This window comes from Amphiprion ocellaris, chromosome 22, assembly GCF_022539595.1.
Source record: "Amphiprion ocellaris isolate individual 3 ecotype Okinawa chromosome 22, ASM2253959v1, whole genome shotgun sequence".
In the NCBI taxonomy this organism is placed as follows: Eukaryota; Metazoa; Chordata; class Actinopteri; family Pomacentridae; genus Amphiprion; species Amphiprion ocellaris.
Window position 1 is genome coordinate 2,282,107 of NC_072787.1, and position 22,673 is coordinate 2,304,779.

At 41.3% G+C, this 22,673-nt stretch overlaps 1 protein-coding gene across 6 annotated transcripts in view; it reads left to right on the plus strand.

The window, feature by feature from the left end:
• Nucleotides 1-22,673, plus strand: part of arhgef4 (Rho guanine nucleotide exchange factor (GEF) 4) — a 117,572-nt gene that overhangs the window by 23,758 nt on the left and 71,141 nt on the right. For 2 of the 6 annotated variants that reach the window (XM_055006977.1, XM_023299997.3), the window contains exons 3-5: nt 9,442-14,196; nt 18,601-18,873; nt 19,229-19,358. In XM_055006977.1, the coding sequence (XP_054862952.1) occupies nt 9,442-14,196; nt 18,601-18,873; nt 19,229-19,358 (5,158 nt within the window). Of the gene's footprint in view, nt 1-1,753; nt 1,849-8,423; nt 8,662-9,441; nt 14,197-18,600; nt 18,874-19,228; nt 19,359-22,673 lie in introns of those variants that run through there. The other 4 variants (XM_035943789.2, XM_035943786.2, XM_035943790.2 and 1 more) reach the window with 4 other exon arrangements.

A 22,673-nucleotide genomic window follows, 5' to 3' on the forward strand; every position in this document is an offset into this window, starting at 1 on the left:
AATAGCAGGGATGAATCCATACAGCTTCTTTTGTGTGCATGTATCCTAAATTCGGCTGTCAGCTTGTGTGCAGCATCTTGTGCGTTCTCTCATTAATAATTAAATGTCTGATGTAAATGGAGACAGATGGCTGCTGTAACTGTAGACCTCCATTAGGTCAGTCCACTTTGTGTCCTGTATAAAGCCTCTTCATAAATTCATTCATCATTAGTCCTTAAACTGCTAGGTTGTCCTGCTGACCAAGCTGAACATGAGTTAGAGCAAGGACTGATTGAGTTGTAGAAATGACTCCAGTCTTTTAAAATCACTAAATATCCTTTCTGTCATCAAATCTGAGAAGCCATGAGATGATTAACAGAGTTGGAAAGAGACAGGAAGTCAAAACATGCTGCTACAGGACTGAAATTTTCCAAAGCAAAGATCTTTTGTGCGTGTGTGTGTGTGTGTGTGTGTGTGTGTGTGTGTGTGTGTGTGTGTGTGTGTGTGTGTGTGTGTGTGTGTGTGTGTGTGTGTGTGTGTGTGTGTGTTTGCAGTGTTAGTCAGGCTCACAAAAAAGCTGATTGGCTGTTTTGTTGTTTGTTTGTTGTTGTTGTTTTTTGACCTGAGGTCACAGGTCAAAAAACATGTTTAAAATGGCCATTTATAATGATCAATTCTGCACCAGTCTGTTAGAAGCTCTTCCAGACACTTCCTGGAGCTCCCAGAGAGCTCAGGACTCCACCAAGGCTGCTCAGTCCTTGTATCCTTTTCAATGGATAAGTCCTCAGCAGTGGATCTGTAGTAGGATCACAATCATGTGATCATCTGCAGGCAGCTGACGTAGTGTTCACTGGTTGTCATTGTTACAGTGACAAAATCTTTAACAAATCCGTGGATCCAGACTATAAGCCGCATCACTAGTGGATTTATCGCATGTCAACAGGTTTACTACAATATTTTTATAAATAACTTTAAATTTCAATTTTACTCAGATGTATATGTAATATTTAGAAGAATCTTTCTGTAAAAATGTCATGTGGTGTTTGGTTATAGGCGGCCATGTTGATTTTAGGCCTGAAAACAGCAAAAATATCGACTATGATACAAAAAGTCCCGTAATTATATATTGACTCTAATAAAGACATGTCAGCATCAAGCAGCCTCCAGAACAGAATCAGGTTTCCTCTTTTTTCTTTGCTGTGATGCAAGATAGTAGGCAACAATGTGGAGATGGCCACAGAGTGCAGGCAGAAGGAGGAGGGACAGGGATGATGATGATGATGATGGGGAGCAGGAGTAGACTGAGGCCAGACAGAAGGAGAGGAAAGTGAGAAAGTCAGTTTCCGTCTCTTCATCCACTGCCAAATAAGACACGTCTAAAAGTAAGTACTCTGTGTGATTCACTCTGGAAAGGTTTGTATCAGCAGGAGTCACTGAAAACATCAGTCTGAAGTGTCTGCTTCTTTTTCTTTTGCATCTAACTTCATGTAAATGTGTGGTGTAGCGTTGATACTCTAGGTGCAATGAGGTGAAGGCTGTAGCTGCAGAATGAGGAGCAATGCTTTGGAGAAGAGAAAGATCAGCCTTGTTCCTGTTCGTGGGTGTATGTGTGTGTGTGTCTGTGTGTGTGTGTTCATTCACACAGTGTGTATGCTGATGCCATGTGTGTACACGTGTAAGAAGTGGAGCCCCACAGACACAATAGCCAGCTGTGTGCAGGACTGTGACGGTACCCACGTCCACATTCCCTCAATGCTTGGTGTGGGTGGCATCTCCAGGCCAAGGCAACATTTAGTTCTGGAGACAGAAAGAGACAGAAGGGCATGGAAGACAGGGAAAGATGAAAACCCAAGTCTCATCTCAAGACAGGTATTCCTTTTGTGTGTGAATGTGTGATATTTGTAGCAGGTGTCATTTGTGGCAGGAGTAAAGCCGGTCTGCATTGATTGTCTTGGCAAAACTGTGCAAGTAGAAGTATCGTGTCTCTGAGTTTCTCTGCTCAGATCTCTAGTAAAGTGAAGTTTGTATCACCACATGCAGTGTGAATGTGAGGTGATGGGTTTACTGTGTGTGATGCTCTGGAGATTGTCATGTTTTTGCTGTCTAAACATAGAATTCCTCCTATGTGTTACTATGTGACGATCGGCGTATGTTTGTCTGTCTGTCTGTCTGTCTGTTAGCAACATTACTCAAAAACAGACCAACGGATTTGGATGAAATTTTCAGGGACGGTCAGAAATGACACAAGAACCAAGTGATTAGATTTTGGCAGTGATGTGGCTTATAGTCTGGATCTATGGATTTGTTTAAAATTTCTTTATCATTGCGAGATAGCGGCACGGCATCACTGTAACCATGACAACAAGTGAACACTACATCAGCTGCCTGCTGATGAGCACATGATTGTGATCCTACTATAAATCCACCTCTCTGGACTTATCAGGACTTATCCGTCAGAAATGATACAAGGACTGAGCAGCCTTGGCGGAGTACTACACTCTCTGAGTGCTTTTCTTGTTTTCATATGTGCTAATTAATGACCTTTTTAAAGTTTGTATTAAATTTCTCGATACACTATAATTCCCTTTCTCAACGATAGTATTTTCCATAGTATGAGGGACCTGATGTTTTCAGAGACCGGTGAAGCACAGATAGGCAGGTAATAAACAGTCGTCTTGTTATTTTTTCTTTCCCATTTGATAGAGGTAGATGAAGCAATGGGACCTGAGGTTTTGGATAGTAACAGTACTGAGGTATCCTGAAGTGTTGATGTATAAGAGCTCTTTGTCTGCATCTCCAGCACACTTTGTATGTACAGTTTGTGTGAGGTTACAAAAATGTGATAACATTCAGAAAGTAATCTAACAATAACATTCAGTTTTAGATTCCCTCCTTAACTCCATGTTTCAGGATCTAATAGTAGTAATCAACATACAGGAGGCTCATAATGCATTTGTATAAAGGCTCATTCCAACTTCACGTAAACTTCATTTCGTTTTTAGCCCAAAGAAAATCATTTCTGTGCAATCTGAGGCTCATAATTTGATATCGTCAGTGGTTGCGATATGTTGACTGCTGTGCTTGTGGTGGTGATGTACAGAGTGAGGTGACATGGATGGGGAGATGACACTCACCTAGTAAGTGTGAATACCTGTTCTGCTGTGTGTGGAGAGAAGGAGAGAGGGTGAGTGGGTACAGCTATTTTTTGACCACCATGGCAAACCTCTTTCTGAATGATTGCTGGGATTTTTTTAGAATATTGTTTGTGCACAGCATAATTAAGTTTAGTCTTTTATTTAATAAAGATTACCTACTATTTTGTAGCAAGTCGTACAGTCATCAGATCTAATTAATGTGAGTGTTTATTCATATCTGAAATGTCATAAATTTTTCTGCAGTCTGATGTATAACTACGTGAATGCTCTGAATTTCATGGGGGAAGGTTGTCTTCTCAAACGGTACTGGAGCTTATTGTGGGTTCCACTATATCCACCGATGTTCACACAACTTCCAAAACACATTTTTGTGTGGAAAATGCTTCACTTCTTCAGAGAGGTGTCATCATCAGTGTACAGGTACTGCACAGGTAATACAGTATTATTTACAAGTTATAATGAAACGGCCTGCATAATAGTCTTCTTATGCTATCAAAACACCCCGACACTCTGTAGGTCCCAATTAGCCACCACATAGTCAACAGCTACACCTACAGTCATGAACAAAAGTTTACACACACTTATAGAGACAGTATCTATCATGGAAGTCATGAGATTTCAGGGACTCCTCAAACTCTGAATTTTCTGTGATGGGATCATTGAAACACATGCATCTCAGTCACAACATATATGTGGTTCAATATATAATTGTGGGACTTTGTGTAACATAGTCGACATTTTTGCTGTTTTCAGGCCTATAACTAAACACCACATGGCATTTTTACAGAAAGATTCTTCTAAAATATTATATATACAATTGAGTAAAATTGAAAGTTATTTCTAAAGATATTGTAGTAAACCTGTTGACTACTTTATATTAAATAAGTCAGAAAGCCTTGGAGTCTGGCCAGTCTTTTCTTCAGGAGGAAATGACATCATGTGGAGCAGGTCATGTGATCTGGAATTAACACACTTCCTGGAGACGTGTTTTTGTAATGGGGAATGTAGTTGGAAGTGATTTCTCAGACACAGATAAAATTTGTTATTTTCCATCTAAACTTTGATATATTGCCAAAACAGAAATATCTGTCATGATTATCTCAACTTAATAAAAAGAACACAATCAAAAGATTTCTGAATGAGCTCATTTTATTATTGTTTAGCTAATTAGAAGGTGGATGTTATTAAATTTGGACGGTTATTTAGTTGACATTTTAGTGATATCCAGTCATTTTTTGTTCAGTGATTATTTCCATAATAAATAATTATGTAATTTCATGATCATAATGAACATTAAAAACATTAGTTTTTTTTTCTTTTATGAAAATGTACTGTATAAACTACTATTTTTGCCATCTGTTGCTGTTTCTCAGGGGCTTCTGCTCTATTTTACTGTTTCTGAACCACTTCTGTGAATATTATAGACTACACCTAATACAACACTGTCTTACACTGATCAGCCTCAACTTTAAAACCACTGAAGTGAGAAGTAATTCACTGAAATGTTCTCTGCTGGGAAACCTTGGGCCATGTTCTTTTGACTTGTACCACCTACCTAAACATCACTGCAGACCAGACACACTCCCCTCCCCATGGCGATAGCACTCCCAAATGCCAGTATGTCTGTGTGGGTTGTACAGTGGTGCTGAATGTTCTGCTTAGATTCACACTTGGCTGCAAGGGCTCCATGGCAACCCTTTCAGTCAGATACAAATACAAATTTAAGATGCCGCCGCCTTCTGCTCTGCTTCTAATGCCAATCTGATGATATCCAGTGAAGTAATGATGTGATGACTGCATGTATGTGTGTCGGTTACATCATGGTTGATCAGAGGGAAATGAACGTCACATTTTCTCAAAACTGCGAGGGAAAAAAATCCATTCATACAAATGTGTTTGCCTGTGTTTTTAGATTTGAAAGCTAAAACACAGAAGTAAAATTGTGAAACTGGGAAATACAGCAGTAAACTGAGATGTCACCATGTTTTCTAAGAACACTTCAGTTTGCATGTTTGCCTAGACCAAAGGTAAACTGAAAACCTCTCTTTCCCAGGTTGGTGTGTTGTAGGTTCTATGACACCGTCTCTCACTAATATCTCAGTACAGGTTTGTGCTCTGCCTGCTTCAGGGAATGATAGCGTGGACCACATGCATGCATGGAGTCAAAGGGTTGGGCCTCAAGCTGCTAGAGAGAGGGGGAGCTCTGCTATAAGCCTTCAAGCTTCTTTACGACAGTCAAGTCCAATTAATTAGAGGAAAATACCAACGGCCACTCTGTGAATGAACAAGTCTGGATTAACCACAGATTGAAGTTACTCTTGTTTGGCCCCACCCCTTAGGCAAAAGGGTGTTGTGGTTGGTTGGGCAGGAGGGATCAGGAAGCTGTGTTCAGCTGTGGAGGAACGTTACCACATGTTCAGGTCAGCTTACATTCACTTCAGTTTCTAGTTTCACTGTGGGTACTTATCATGTTATAACAAGCAAGATTGTTTTTGTTTGCAACAGTAAATGAGAAGGTAAAATGAGCTGAATTCATTTTGTGTGTTGTGTCATACAACATTCATAAGAAATTTATTATAAAAATAACATTACCATCACTGCTGCTTTCCGTATCAAAATGGGTCATCACTGATACAATAGGACATCAAGGACAAATAGCTCAATATAAACCATATCCTAAATGACTTTTTTGTCCCTTTGTCTGATGTTGTCAGAGATAAATAGCTTCCTAAACCTTTTCACAGCAGACATGACATGCCACAGAAGAAAAAATGTCAATAATGGCTTCATTACACTTGGGGGATATTTTACCATTGTGGATGTGGGTTCACTGTAATGACTTACTGGGACAATTAATGGAACTGAATCGATTCGACATGTACTTTGCATGCTGTGAAAAGGTAGAATATCTACAGAGAAACGAGTCTTGTATGCTGGATAAGATAAGATAAGATAAGATAAAGTTCTTTATTTCTCCCCACTCCAGGGGAAATTTACATTGTTACAGCAGTTTTATTTACAATATATACAAGGGTGGCAAAATTTTTAACAGAAAAAATAAAAATAAAAATAAAGTTTAAAAGTGCAAAGATGTGCAGTGCAAGAATGTCTGTGCAAATTTTATGGTTTGGGGTGGTAATGATATAGTCCAGTTTATGTTAACATCAGCCAGTGATGCTGATGTTGTAAAGTCTTATAGCAGATGGGATGAAGGACCTGCGATAGCGTTCCTTCTTGCAGGGTGGATGTCTCAGTCTGCTGCTGAAGGAGCTGCTTAAAGACCCCACAGTGTCATGCAGTGGGTGAGAGGGATTGTCCATGATGGATGTGAGCTTTGACAACATCCTCCTCTCACCCACCTCCTCTATGGAGTCCAGGGAACAGTCCAGGACAGAACCAGCCCTCCTGACCTTCTGTTTAGTCTCTTTCTGTCCCTTTCAGTGCTCCCTGCTCCCCAGCAGACCACTGCATAGAAAATAGCAGACGCTACCACAGAGTCATAAAATGTCCTGAGCAGAGTCCTGCACACTCCAAAGGACCTCAGTCTCCTCAGCAGGTGGAGACGACTTTGGCCCTTCTTGTACAGGACCTCTGTATTGTGTGTCCAGTCCAGTTTATTGTTGAGGTGAACACCCAGGTATTTGTATGTGTCCACCATGTCAATGTCCAAACCCTGGATGTTCACCGGTGCAGTCCGGGGTGTCCTCCTCCTGCGGAAGTCCACGATCATCTCCTTCGTCTTACTGGCGTTGAGCTGCAGATGGAGCAGCTATGTTTGGGTTGCTGCACCTTTTCACTTTTACAAACATTGATGATTTAAGATGAGGATAGCCATGTCTTCATTTCAGTGCACTGCTAGTGCTTAGACCAGTATATCTGACAAGCTGTATGTAAATGAGCACAAAAGCACAATTCCCTGTGCTGCAGCAGCCATATCAGCAGTGAGCTACACACCAATAAGCCCCAACATTGAAGCCGCTGGCTCCCAGACAGCAGCAGGTTTCTAAACTGGACAGTGATCCCTGCCACAGTACAAAAACATGACCGAGAGCCGAATGACCCAAAGATCTAATGTCCTGGTGCCAGACACCACGGGACACCCAGAGACGGAGGGACAGCAGTGGTTGGTACTGTCACCTAACAGCTTGAAGGTTTGGGTCTCAGCCTGGGATCTTTCCGCATGGAGTTTCCATGTTCTCCCTGTGCATGTGTGGGTTTTCTCCAGGTTCTCCAGCTTAGTCCACAAACATGCTGAGGTTTATTGGTGATTCTAAATTGTCCGTAGGTGTGAATGTGAGTGTGATTGTTTGTCTCTATGTGGGCCTTTGATAGACTGGTGACCTGTCCAGGTGAACTCTGCCTTCACCTTCAGTCAGCTGGGATCGACTCCAGCCCTCCGTGACTCTACAGAGGATTAAATGGTGTAGAGATAATAGATGGATGGAATCTAAATACTGTCCACTGGGGCCTTTCTGTGTGTGCATCATCTCCCCATGCCTGCATGGGTTTTCTCCAAGTGCTCCTGCTTCTTCCTACAGTCCAGAGACATGTTAGGATAACTGGTGATTTATTTATTTTTAAATTGTCATTAGTCTTAGTACAGAGTCACAGAGTGTGATGTTATAATAATGAATTCAGATAGGATTTGGAAGAGAAAACTACATGCTTGGAGTAGAACAAATGAATACAAAATACAGTCTGAACAAGTCAGTTCATCTGACAAGTTATCACAAGAAAGTTTTTAGGGCTGCAACTAACAATTGTTTTCTTGATTCATTAATTAATTATACCTGCAGTGTAAAAACACTAGAGAATAGTGAAAAAATCCCATCACAGTTTCCTAGTGTAACCAACTCAGCTCTTGAAAAGTGACTACCTCCAAAGTATTTTTCTGTCAGTCAGCTCTTATTGATTGAATAAAGCTCTAAAGGTCTTGTGGACAGTATTCTCCTGTGTCTACACCACCCACAGTGCTGCTTCTTTCCTAATGTGATTTGACTTAGCTAGCATTAAGGTTCCGTGTCCTTGAGTGCAGAGTGCATGAGTTGTCATGCAACCTGCACTGTCTGAAGTTGCAGCTCTGTATTTATAGCAGGGCTTCTTAGTGTCTTTTCTTGTTGTTGAGACTCAGAGATCACTGTGTACCTGCTGTTTTGAGGCTGGATTAAGCTTTGGCTGCTTCTTCTGTTTCTTCCTGTGTGTAGAATTATCGTTCTGCACAGCTTCATGTAAAGGCCAGTCACTGCAGGTAGAAGAACAAAGGGGAGGATCTGTAATTTAAAACTCGGAGCGCTTTAGCAAGCATAATTGGTGATCATGAAGGATAAATACGGAGCGAAAAGACAGAAAAGTGCAGGAGAAAGCTAGTAGTGCTGGGAAAGAGGAGACCCTGCGAAGGTGTGTGTGAACAGTGAGGTTATGTGTGGCTGTTTGTGTATGGGACATCATGGGAGCACTGCTGAGCTGGTTTGCTGTCCGCGTTTCTGCTCTGGTGGTGGATACAGCTGATGCACTGAAGCGCTGGAGAGTAAGTACAAACTCTGGCTATGTAGGATTTCGTTACAGAATATGTGTGTGTGTGTGTGTGTGTGTGTGTGTGTGTGTGTGTGTGTGTGTGTGTGTGTGTGTGTGTGTGTGTGTGTGTGTGTGTGTGTGTGTGTGTGTGTGTGTGTGTGTGCGTGTGCGTGTGCGTGTGTGTGAGGGAGAACAACCTGTTGCTGAAATCAGAAACTTGAAAACAACGGTAATTCTTTGTCTTAAAAATAAGAGCACAAAGTTAGCATGCAACAACCCGTCCCATTCTTTAAGTTGTACTTGTGCTCTGTTTTTTTTTTTTTTTAAACTTTACTGCATTGTCGTGCCGTTTTGAACTGGTCACACGCTGTTATGCCCGGCCCAGCAGAACCGGTCCTTGTCTGGCACTTGGTCAGTGAATGTGAACATTTAGAACTGTAGCTTCTCAAGGATTTAAGTGTGAGTGTTGCACTGCTCTGAGAGTAAACTCCACTCTTTTGTGATTACAGACAGCTTCTGTGTTGCAGCTGCTAACTCATCCTGCCCCCCCCACCCCCTCATGTGACTTTATCAAGTGACTTTTGTTGTTTCTCTGTTACAATTGTGACTTTATAGCAAATGTAGCAAAATGCCAAACTTGACATAAACTTGGTGGGTTAAAATCAGTACAGAACAAGCTGTGCTCTGATTGATGTCTCCTTGTTTCATTCATCTCTGACTGCTTGAGGATCAGGCTTAAGATTCTCGCTGCGCTCATTTTCATCCTCCCTTCTTTTCTTAAATATCTCCACAGCCCCACGAAGCCATTGAAGACTCCACCAACCCCTCTGAAGGATTAGGCTTAGAGGAGAGGGATTTTGTTGCTGACCCCTTGGCGTGGTGTAAAGGAAACACAGGAGAGGGTGACACACCTGACGACTATTTTGACTCCCGCTCATGGCACAGTGAAAACCTACCAAATTTGAGTCCAGATGGAGAAGACTCTCTGAATGCTCTGCTGGGACTGCAGGACACCTACAGCGTTGGTCGGCAAGCAACAGGGGGCAGCTTCTGCGCTGGACACACTGAAGCCAGATGGAGGGAGTCGGTGTCAGCAAAGGACAAAGATGCTACAGACACTCATGCTGGGCGCTCCAGTTGTAGCAGGAGGAAAAGCCCAGAAAGCCACGTGGACCCTAATATTTCCCTACAGCTCAGCACCAGAGACCTGGGCTCAGTTGAGATCCGACCCCATTCAAGTACATATCAACCAAAACCAGACTTACATCAACAGCAGTCCAGTTTACTAGCTGTTTGCTCAGAGACTCAAGTCAAGTGCAGCACAGAGCCACACAGTGAACGCATACAAAGCCAACACAACACAGACACATTTGGTGCAAAGGTAACTCTACCAGACACTCAAGAACTGACGTTACATGCGAAGCTTGAAGAAAGCAATCCCAACAGACTGAATGAATCTACAGACTCAGAAACATGCATGGTACATATAGATGTCAAAGAGACACAGCAACAGCGATTCACGCATAAACACAAGACATGGCCCCAAACACAAAGCATAGACATAGAGAGTAAAAAGAAAAAAGATGGAGAAAACTTAGAAATTTGTGATGTTCAGGATGTAGAAGTGCAGAATCTTGAACTGTTCAGTGCTTACCCTAGAGCGAAAGATACCGTTTTAAATAAATGCAACAGCTGCTGTGGTAATGAACATCACAGACAAAGAGAAAATTCAGCTAGAATCAGTAAAGACAGTGAAATACAAGATCTAAAACTACACAGTGAAGACAAAAGGGCCTTTAGTGAAAGTGTGAGAACAAATCACAAAATAGAGAGTAATTATAGAAAGGACACGTGTAGAGCTGTTACCTATTTCACCGATGCAATAAATTCAGAAAATTCTGACAATGTTTTTACACCAGCACACTCTAAATCTAAGACAAAATGCACAGACACTCAGTTAGTTTCAGAAATTGCTGCAAGTTCAAGCATCACAGACACACATGGCACGAAGACCAGTAGTGCATGTCAGAACACAAAATCAGAACTGAGAGACACACTGGTTACACAAATCAATGCACTGGCACAGGAGGTAGATATCTGCTGCTTACAAGCCCTGCATAAAGAGTGCCCCACCAGAGGACAGTCAGAGACCCATCCTCAGGTTTGTGCTACTGTAACAAAGCCCCAGGATAAGACATGGGTGTCCGGTGTCTGCCTCCAGGAGGAGCAGTTTGGGTGTGCTGGTGCTACAACAGAGGGAACTAAACCACCTGGGACAGTGAATGAAATCGGTTCCTCCATCACATTTTCCACAGAAGCCACAGCTTGTTTTCCATTGGATACCTGTGCTACTGAGCTGACAGTGGCTCCAAAAGTTTTTAAGCAAACCTTACCTGTCCTGTTGTCAGACTCAGAGAGCGAGGAACTCACTGAGAGGAAACCAGATCAAAAGAAACCTCTGATTATAAAGTCACAAGCATGGCTCGTTCCAGGTCAAACCCAGGATTTTATCCCTAATCACTTGGATCAGGGGGGTACTACAATAGATAAACCCACTAATAGGCATCTCCTTTCTGTGGATGAGCTTTTGGAAAGGGTAGAGTCTGGCTCTGTAGAACTAGGACTCAGATCAACTGAACTCCACTCTGACACTGGTAAGGGGCCTAAGGAATGTCCTCCTCATCACTCATTCTCAGATAAACTGCTGTTTTTATCTGGCACTGGAGAAATACAGGATTCCTCCACTCTGTTATCAGAGAACGATAGAGAAGAGAAGAGGAGGGTAGGATTGCCCTGCTCTCTTGTCCAACGTAACAAGGCCTGGGAAGGGGAGGGCAGTCTTGTTTATCTTGACCAGGACCAAATCGTGAAAGCAGTAAGTAATGACAATCTTCTGCAGTCACAACTTGGCATAACAGAGTGTTCTGAGAACAATGAACTAAGATTTTTTAAAAGTGAATTGCACACTGTGAGTGGTCCTGATGCCTGTGTTGCTCAGACTCTGCCTATTAAGAAAGGAAAGTCATCAACAAATCCTGCTGCTACTGAGCCGTATGCAGACAATTGCATAGAGCACCATGGCATAACTCAGCAAAACCTTTCTTTGATAAAAGTACAAACTACTGTCAGCTCAGTTTCTGGTCAACGTGAGAAGGATCATCAGGGTGTGAGGATACTTGAACCCCCTTGTAGCCTGAAATCCTCTCTGCTGTCAGACTCCAATAATAACACCAAGGCCACCACAAAAAAGGTGCAGAGAGGGGAGAGTGGTAGTTGTTTCTCAGGGGGTGAAAAGAGCATCTGCAAAAGTAATAGAAAAATTATTTGTCCTTTGGTTGAACCATCGAAAGGTGTGACCCTAGACTTTTTAGAATATGTAGACAAGCCCCAGGAAGATTCTGACGCTTCTTTGTTGTCTTTTGACCGCAGACTCACTTGGGAAAGCGAGGGCTTTGAATGTGGGCTGGAAAAAGATCCAGATAGCCAGTGTAACTTAGGTGTGTTTCATGAGCAGGAGCTGGAAAAACTGAAGACAGAGAAGAGCAGTGCGAGTGACATTGCTGTAGAAAGTCTCGACTATTCTAACTCAGAAAAAATTAAAGGCCTTAAGCCCTTTGTGTCAAGTTCAAAAATGAACAGTGGATTTAACAAAGAGAAACAATATTTTATCCAACCAGGAGTTAATAGCTTAGCCAACAGAAGTGACAGCTTACCCAAGCTATTGGAGGACTGTACAACTGAGTACAGAGAGGACACAGAGGTCAGCATTCAAGTTCAACAGCAGACAACAAAGGTAATAAGGTTCTCACATCCTGATGCCAGCTTCAACCTAGCTGTTGGTAGTAGTATGGATGCAGTTCTGGAGGCTGAATGTTCAATGGAAAACTGTGGCACAAAACAGTATAATCTAGAAACAGAAAAAAAGAAAGAATGTGAAGTCACGAGGCTTGCTGAAGATGTTGAGGATATTGTTAACCTTTCAGGGGACATGTCCAGTCCTGAGCTTCCACAACAACAGACTGAGCAAGGGAAATCTATAGCCACTCCTGAGTTAGACCCTGAGGGGAACCCAGTAGCACATGTCCTACATAGTAGCAGTGAAGAGTACCGGAGACTTGTGACTGTTGCTTGTGATACAATGTCTTGCACCTCAACTAGCAGCAACTGTGATGAGTTGGAGGATCCTACTATTTCAGGCAGAAATGGCAATCTTAACAAAATGTCCAAGACAACAAAATCAAAAGGCAATCAGATAGGAAACAAAACCTCCAAATTTTCTATGTTTACTAAAATGCCTTCTTTTAAAAGGACCAAAAGCTCAAAGGGGTCCAAAAGTGAGGAAGTACCCCTCACTTCATCAGATGGTGGAGATGAGGGCCTTCTGTCTGAGCAAGAGGCACAGAATGCCACTTCAGATAATGAGGTTTTGGTCAAAAATGACATCCTCAACCAAACAGTCCACAAGGAATTTTCATCAGTGCATTACCAGATAGAAGAAGAGGACCTTGGCTTCTTCCCCTCTTCTCCTAACACGTGCCATCTCCATCACCATGTCCACCAAGGAAGTGGTGGGGATGATAATGGAGGACTAAGCCTGGACAACCCATTCCTTGGACAAGCCCAATCACCTACTGGGCAGGACTACAAGAGGACTAAGTGCAATGACAGTTTAAATATCCGCATGCGTTTTGCACAAGCACACAAGTCCCTTTCCAGTCTGTTTGAGTCCCGTTGGATGGACAAGGGGAATGAAGAGCAAGCTACCGTGAGCACTGATCTGGATTCCAGTAAAGCCAAACAGCCCTGGAGAAAGCTCAGAAAGACCAGGGAGGCTGAGCTGAAACGAGCTCTTTCATTGCCAGATGGGGAAAGTAGCAACACAGCTTTTGAGCAGGACCATAGAGACTTCTTGTCTTCTCCACCCTTGGACCGGCTCAGCAACCCAGGATCGCCATCCTTCTTCAGAAGCCTTCGGCACACTGATCCCATCTCTAAGCGGGCAGTTTCACAAAGGCATGGAAAGGAACACTCCAGTGCATGTAAATATGAGGGCCAGACAAGACAATGTTCACCTAATAGTCTACCTACAACACCATGTATGTCTGGCCAACCTCCCTTTTCAAAAGACTCTGCTGTCCCACTGTCCAATAACACTAGCCCTGTTTCACCTTTGAGCCCCTTCTCCTTAGCAACACTTGAGAATGGGCATTTGCTGTCCTGGACTAAGTCCCATCCGGTGGCCAGCGGCCGCTTAACTGAGAGCCCCCTTAGGCCAGTAAGCCCTAAACCCTACAGCCCTAGGCCAGCAGCCCTGCACAAAATGTTTTGCTACCCTCACTCACCAAGGCCTACTTCTGTCTCTCCTATCCTTCTGGGTCAGTCAATCAGTGCGGAGGGATTGACAGACCCCCCCGGAAGACCTAAGTCCCTAAAACCTTCTGCTGGCCCGCTTGGTCTCAGTCTTAGCCCTCTGGATGCAGCCGAGGGCAGAATAGACAGCATGTCACACATCAGCCTGTATGCCATTGGTTCCATCAATGTGCTGGAGGTAAGAAAAAAACACTTGGTCATACAAGAAGCAGATTTTTGTAAAATATCAAAAGAAATGTGTGACATCTTTATAAAGACACTATCATCTTGATCAGCCCCAGAAATGTTTTAAAAGGATCACGATCAAGCTTCTGAGATGTGTGCTTACATACCATAAATACCCTTGTCTTCTTCCTTTGCATATTCTATACAACTATAAAGCTGTGGAGATAAAACAGACATTGCTTAGACCTCAGTCAAGAACCAGATAGGGCCCTGGCTGCCTGGGAAAAGTATTTGGGTCCTGCCTTGAACTTTCAGTTCACTAACTCTGATTTGGAACAGAAAAAATGACAAAGCAAAACAGAAACAACCACCACAGGTAAACTCTTGGTGTGCAGTTGATGGTGTTGACATATTTCTCAGGGTGGTTGCCAGTGTAGCTATGTATTTGTCAGTGTCTGGCTTGGGACAAGGAACAAGTTGATTTTTCTTTGTAGCTCTGTGTAAAGAAAAGGAGAGAAACAGCAGAGTTGTATCTTTCTCCATTTCAGTTTCCAGCAGTGTGGTTGATTTCCATATTGTAAGTTAGCTGGCTGCTGTTGCCTTCACTTTCTACCACTTTGTATAAGAATCATGCTGTGGATAACTTCAGAACTAGCGACACCTTGTGGATTCCTCGATGTGGTACAAAATAGAATAGCCCTTCAAAACTGGCTGCTTCATCACAGGATTTTCCATAAATTAGACACTCACTCAGTACACAATACTCTTAGGCTTTACCACTAGCAGACTCTTCAGAGTTAGTTGTGTGGATAGTTTTTTCTAAATATTTTTAATCAGGTAATCTAACTGACATTGACATCTACTGTTTAAGAGAAACTTGAGAACATGACACATTTCTAATCCACAGTCATAGTTAGGCAAGCACACAATCAGCATGGAGCATAAGACAACAAAGATGAAACGAATACAAGACAAAACAGAACAGATGCATGAGTCATATAAAACAATGAACAAAAGCAATTTTAAGACCCATAGAAATACCAGATAGCTATTCTATAAAGTATCCAAGGAATATAAAAGACTCCAGCTCACTGGAAACTTTCAGTCTATTTCATTTCAAATGTGCCTAATGTCTGTAATCATGTTTGGCAACATTAGTGTGGATATAAGGGACATCTAAGATGAAGTACTTACTGGACTGTATATTGTAGTCACAAGCTTTAATGTAAGCAGAGATTTAAGGTAGTTTGGAAGCTTTGCCAGTAAAACTTTTTAGACATCCAAACTTGTTGGACAGAGAGCAATGATGAGTGCAAAATTTGTCATAAATGATAAATTTCAAAGCAATGTGATAAATGTTTTAGCTGCTAAAGTGGTGATAAGGCAGCAGGAAAGTACAGAATATCAGCATAATCAAGTACAAACATTATAGTTGTTGTCAAGCCATATTCCTAACCATTTATAAAGCTATGTAAAAGTGATATGAGTAGGACAATATCCTGGAGTTTGATGGTGGCATAGTCATAGTGACTGGTGGAGGTAAAGAAAATAATATACATGATCTTCTCTGCATTTAAATGAAGTATGCGATTAAGAAGCGATGGAAGAGATCAAGTGCAGACGAAAGCCTGTTTTATATATATATATAACATGAATATCAGGCTTCTGATATTCATGTTTACAGTCCATGGCCAGAGCATAGTTTAGAATGGAACTTTACAGTTAACTGCCTTTGAATCCCCAAACTGTATCTTAACCTACTTTTACAGATATATTAAAAGGCAAAGTGTGCTTTGTCTCCTGACAAACAGCTTAAATTCCCCTCAGGTATTACTATAGTCTGTCCATCCTTTTTTGTCAAACAACATTGCTTAAACATCTGATAACAGGCCATGCGGATGTATTGTTGGGGCTGCATTGCCCTTTTTGGGCTTACTGGGAACACACATTGAAAATGATTTGCAAGAAGTGTGTAAGCACAAGCGAAGCATTTGGCTGCTTGTCAGGAGCACGGCCAACCGAATTCTCAGATAGTGGTTGCTCAAATTGCTGATTGATTTCACAAATTTACAGGGTAAAAAAAGTTAGCATTTTATCAGAGAAATATTTTTGTTTTTAGATTCCCCAGCCTGTTTGAGTCTGCTAAGAATGAACGTGTAAAGATCACAGTGATACTTGGAGGCCGGATCAGTCCTTACAGATGCTATTAATCCTTTTAGAACAGCAGTGTTGCGTCAGGGCTGGGTGGTGTCACCTAAATTCAATATCATGCATAATTGTTACATTTACAACTGTTATAACTAATATATACATTTATAAATACAATCAATCTTCAGAGAGGACATTTACAGTACACAGTTAACAGACAAAACATGGATTTAGACCCCAATTAAGGATACTTTGCTTTTTATTGTGTTGGCTCTTTTCAGAGGTGATACTGTACTTTAGACCTCTACTGTCTGAAATACACCAAACTATATCTTAAAGAAGTTCATTTTTTTATATCTTGTTCATACTGTGATATTCTGTTAGGCCTTTAATGAACCCCAAAAACCTTGTTGCTTCAGGAAATGAAAAAATAAACAGTTTAAATACTGCACATTGTTTGACAAAGGTACATATGAATGATATCATCAGGAAGCTGTATTTAAACACTGTGACACTGTGGGATGGACTGCTGGGTCTGAGAATCCTCCAGGTTTGGTGTGACATTTCCGGCTGCTTCTGGGACATGAACTCAGCAGATGCTGGGAACGCTCTTGTGTTTAAGATGTACAAACAAATCACATTTCCCTTCTCAGCAGCAGCTTTTTTCTTGCAGTATCTGCATCTAATGTCAGTCTGTTTTGTATCATGTTCACTTAACCCTCCTTTTGTCCTTTTTCTGACCCCAAGTTAAATCTTTTGCCATGGTGTACTTTTTTGTAAACAAGATCTATTTGGCCCTAAATTCCAAAATGAAGGGAAAAAATTGTGCTAATGGGTTAGACTGATGTAAGACTAAAGGTGTAACACAGATTTGATTGGCAATTTATATAGTATGCTTTATATACAAGTCAAACCAGGCGGGATCATTTTTGACCCCAGATGACAGAAAGGTGTATGCCAGCTGGGAGAACATTACGAGGTTTAAGTTAAAGTGTGTTTACACAACAAATATTGCCTCTATTGTGAGAACCAGCTCTTCCTTTTCTGCTTCAGTTTCTCTAACGCTGGGCTGATTTTTGCTCAACCTCTTTCAACCTCTTGCCCTCTGGAAGGCAATATACAGTCATGGAAAAAAATATTAGACATATTAGGCATTGAAATGAACAAGAAATTGAAGTAAACAAGGGTGGTCTAATCATTTTTTCCATGACTGTAGATCACTCAAAACATGGACTAACAGACTTGAACACAGCTTCTTCACCACAGCAGTATGTACCCTGAACGGACTATAAAGTCCACCATCAAGTGCAATCTTTTTTTTTTTGATGTACAATCTATTTCATACTTTTGATTCCTTTTACTTCATTAGTGTGCAGGTATGTGTGTGTGAAGCTATGACTGACTGGGATGTATGTGTCTCTCTTTTAAACACTTTACAGGGCTCAGTTTCAGTGTATACTGTGGACAATGACAATAAAGGCAGTCTCTCTTGATTTCCACAATCCCTGATGGTTGAGTTCTATCAGTTGAACCTGGAAGGGAGCATGCTCTGTTAGTGGACAAACACAAAACATTTCAAGCACACACTAACTGACAGCTGCTTGTTGTTGATTAGAGAGATGATCTTACTGAGATGACTAGTATGAATAAGTCAAACTGGGTCAGTTACAAAGTCACTCTATTAATTAATCAATCTATTAGATTAAAAGCTTGCTCTACTTTGAAGTGTGAAAAATGAGAGTGAGCCTTTGTGATGTTACTGAGCCAGTGTGGGATGATATATTTGAGAAAATGGAAACCTTTCTGTTCTGTGAGACAGGAGAGTAGTGGTTCTCAACACGCTTTGGATGTAATTTTTCAGCACTTTTTTTAGCTAAACTGAGTATTTTTTTTAAATGATCTTATGTGTCAAATCCTGGAGAATGAATCATTTTGGAATCTGGGCAGAACTACTGTAAAAATAAACAAATGACCAACAACTCAACAAAGTGAGGGCAGTTGAGGGTAACAGATCAGATCCTTGCTGTGTCAGTACTCTCTGCATGTAAACTGATGACTGAATAGCAAAAAGGGTTGGAATTGACCATCTAGTTCTGTTTCAGTTCCTCCTCTCATTTCATGCAATTCTGACAGTATTGGCTGCATACTTGTCCTGTATCTGCTGTAACTATCAAACCAGAGTTCTACATTGTGTACTTTATGGGCTTTAAAGGTGCTGCTTTGGTGTAGAAAAGGTGACTGTGACTAACCAGGTAACTGCACTCAAAAGGGCACACGAAACAGCAGGCAGGCTGCCAGCCGGTCCAGAGCGAGGAGGCGGTTGGAGGTGAAGGACGAGGGGAAGGCCTCCGTGGTTTGTGGTGAGCTGAGGACTGGCTGCTGGCTGGATGTGAGCCATGATGGAGGTGGCCAGGAGCAAAGGCGAAGGTGTTCAGATGATTTCTGGGTTGAAGAGGAAAAGAAATACAAACGCAAACTGGCCAGAGCCATCCGGGGGAGTGTGTGCCAACTCAACGCACTGTTATCTGAAGAGCTGGGAAAAGTAAGACGCCACCACAGCGCTGCCAGCTGCTAAAATCAACATCCAGACTTTGGAAGCCTTCATAGTCTTCTTCCATCTTTTCTTCATTTCTAAGTTTTATTTCCTCCTGTTGTTTCTGGACAATCTGTTTCTCTGGTGGTTTCTGATCTGAATTTTACTTTCTGTTTTCTGAATAGCTTTCTAATGCGTTTTTTCCTCTCCTTTGCTCAAATTCACACATGTCCATTCATTCTTTTCTTTAAATATCATCCACTTGTGTCCAGTTAGTTAATGCTTAATGTGAAGCTCATCACTAGGAGGCAAATGAAGGTTTATGGAGATATTAGTGAGTTGAAATAGTCCTCCATTCCCACAGACTGATGCTGCAGTCATATTGGGACCCACTGAGAGCTTCCAGGGGATGACCCTCAGAGCCCACTGCTTCTCTCAGAGCACCCCGATTGGTCTGGACTGCCTGGGCTGGAAAAGAAGCGTTTCCCTCTCCTGTAAGTACCAGCTCTGTTCACTTTTCTGTATTTTAGACATTAAGGTTGTTTAATGCTTCACTGGATGTAGGAGTATTTGAACCTGTGACACTGTGGTTATTAGATGATGTTTCTAAGCAATCAATGTTTATTACATACATTTATTTATTTCATACCGGTGTGCCAGTGTGCTTAACCCTGTCTCCTACTGTTGGTCTTTGAGCTGCTTAAATAAGATTCAGACGAATTCCTGCTGGACAATTCACTCCTTGTCATCTTTTTTAGAATCGGGTTCCATAGTGTGCACGTATGGCTGTATTACTATTACAACTTTCATTGGAGATTATTTTTGCAGTCTTTGAGCAGAATCTAGTGTTTTGGCAAGTTATCTGAATATCTCAAATATTCATAGATCTACACATATGAAAGGAGGCAATAGTATAGAATTACATGTAAGCCATTTTAGTGTATGATGAGATCATTTTCATGGAATACATTATAATATATTATAATATAATATAATATAATATAATATAATATAATATAATATAATATAATATAATATAATATAATATAATATAATATAATATAATATAATATAATATAATATAATATAATATAATTAGACTGTTTTTTTTTCTTTTGGTACATGAGTGCAGCTGAACAGGCAGTGTGGATGTGGAATTATCCTCTGATTTGTACTGACATTAATGATTAAGGTTTGAATTGTTGAAGAAAGTTCACTCTTAGTCCTTCAAAGTTTGCTGTAGTGGGGTGTTTATTGGTTTTCCGGCATACGGTGGGCTTACCAACACAGAGCATGAGTCTGAGAAGGTAAGCCGACCCAGAACATTTCAGTCCACATTTTATGAAGATGATCAGAGGGTAGGGAGGGGGCCGTATGTAAATAAAAGGGTGAATAATGGTTAATTTACATATGGTTGCTAATCAGTAACAGAGGCTAATAGAGCAAGGAACAAAAAGTTAGGAGATAAGGGATCTGGCAAACAGTTGTATATAGCAAAGGTGTGACAACAGAAGGTGGGGGTGCTGACAGACAGTAACAAATAACAAAAGGTAAATGAATTGTGGGAAGTGGAATGAAGGAGTGACATGTGACAGTAGAGGGTATCTCTAACAAAGGATGTGCTATTTTCTTCATCAGAATTCAACCCCAGTAGCCACTGGAGCTACGTCAGATGTGTGTGTTCTATGTGCATCCTCAAGACATGACATGACTGATAACATACAACAACAACATTTTAGTGGTGGTAAACTGTCACATCTAACAGTGTGCATTAGTGATGTGTGCAACTTTGTCAATTCAGTTGAATTAAATTCAATTTATTCAGTTTCTACAGAGCCAGCCATACAACATATGCCACCATGGGGCACTTGACATACTAAGGGTAAAATCTTTCCAGTGTTACAGAGAGAAACCTAACAGTTCTCCTTCATATAGGCTGAAAATAATAGTATTATAGTATTTTAATGACTTGAACCAGCCCTTTACTCTTGTCATGAATACATTTGTTAAATATTATGCAGATTGCCCTTGGCATCTTACAGCATCCGTCCATCAATCCATCCATTTGCTATGCTGTGCTGTATCCTGTAGAGGGCAGCATGGAGGCTGGATCCTATCCCAGCAAGGTTTAAAGGCAGGGTGTAACCTGACCAGTCCATCAAAGGCCTCATAACACAGCACTGCAAATACACATGCACCTTGACGAGGCTCATTTGAACTCAGTGAATTTATATGGATTTGTTGCTGGCAGGGCCTGAGTCACTGTATGCAACCACAAACATAATTTCCATCTTACCATAAAATCCTTGCTTGTGATATATCTACTCTCAGATCTATGTTGCTTTGGATAAAAGCATCTGCTAAATGAAGCTGTAGAATTGTATCAATTATAATAAACTACATTTAAAAAATAAAGCTTCGAGGCTGCAGCTGTCTTCAGTATACTTAGATTCAGTGGTAGAACTGAATTGTGAGCTTACCATAAGACATAATGCATCGCCACCTCTCTGCACTGGGCTGTCTGAGAATGGGATGGCATACGGCATACGCATCCAAATCACTTTAATGTTTGGACACTTATCCTGGTCCCAGCAGGGCAGAGTTAATGTTTATGGTCATTTCCCTCTTTTGCTCATGTAATCTGAATTTTTACCCCACCGAGGAATATGGCGGAGTTATGTGATGATTGTCGTACGTTTGTCTGTCCGTCTGTTATTTATTTATTCAAAAACAGACAAACAGATTTGGAGGAAATTTTCAGGGAAGAGCAGAAATGATACAAGGACCACCTCATTAGATTTTGGCAGTGATGCAGCTTATAGTCTGGATCCACGGATTTGTTAAAGATTTCTGTATCATTGCAAGATAGCTGCATGGCGTCACTGTAACCATGACAACAAGTGAACACTATATCAGCTCCCTGCTGATGATCACATGATTGCGATCCTACTACAAATCCACCGCTGAGGACATATCCATCCGACATTATACAAGGAACAATTGATTAAATTGTGGGGGTGTTTCTGAGTCCCATCAGCTTTTGCCTCACGCTACATATTTAGGTCACGCAGTTCGGCATCCGTACATAACGTACACATGCGTAACACATGCCTGTGCTCAGCGCAAGGTCACTTTGTTTGTGGGTACATCTATATTAAATGGCCACATTATATAGTGCCGTGATTTCTGATCATCAGTAACTAATAAACAAATGCTGCATTTCTACAAAAAAAATGCTACATTTCTGACAGTGCCATATGGGGGAATGAACAGCCTTAGAGGAGTGCTCTCTCTGAGGGCTTTTCTTGTTTACTAATGTGGTCAGATCATGAGAAGGATTTTTGTGCATTTCCCCTTCCTCCCATGTTGCCTCCACCTCCCTTTCACCTTGTCATGTACACAAGCATGTCTATGCATGGACATGCTGGAATACTGTGTGGATCAGTCTGAGGCGTTGTCTTGTTTCTCATATACAGGCCAGCTGTGTACAAACACCAGGTTTTATCTATGTATGTTTTTTTAACACACGGAAAGGCCAGCTTGACGACCATGAGGAGACATTAATAGAATTTCACAGTAAGTGTGTTGGATTAGAATCATTGACTCAACCTTCAAAATGTGCACTCCCAGCCTCAGTTAGAGGCTTTCTAGATTTAGCCATGTCATGGTTTGTACAGAGAGACCCAACATACAAATAAAGATTTAACGGTTTATTTACAGTATAACATGCAATGATACAAGGGATAATGGAACCAAGTATCACAGGACAAGGATAAAAAGTTATCAAGGATGAGTACAGAATTTATAAA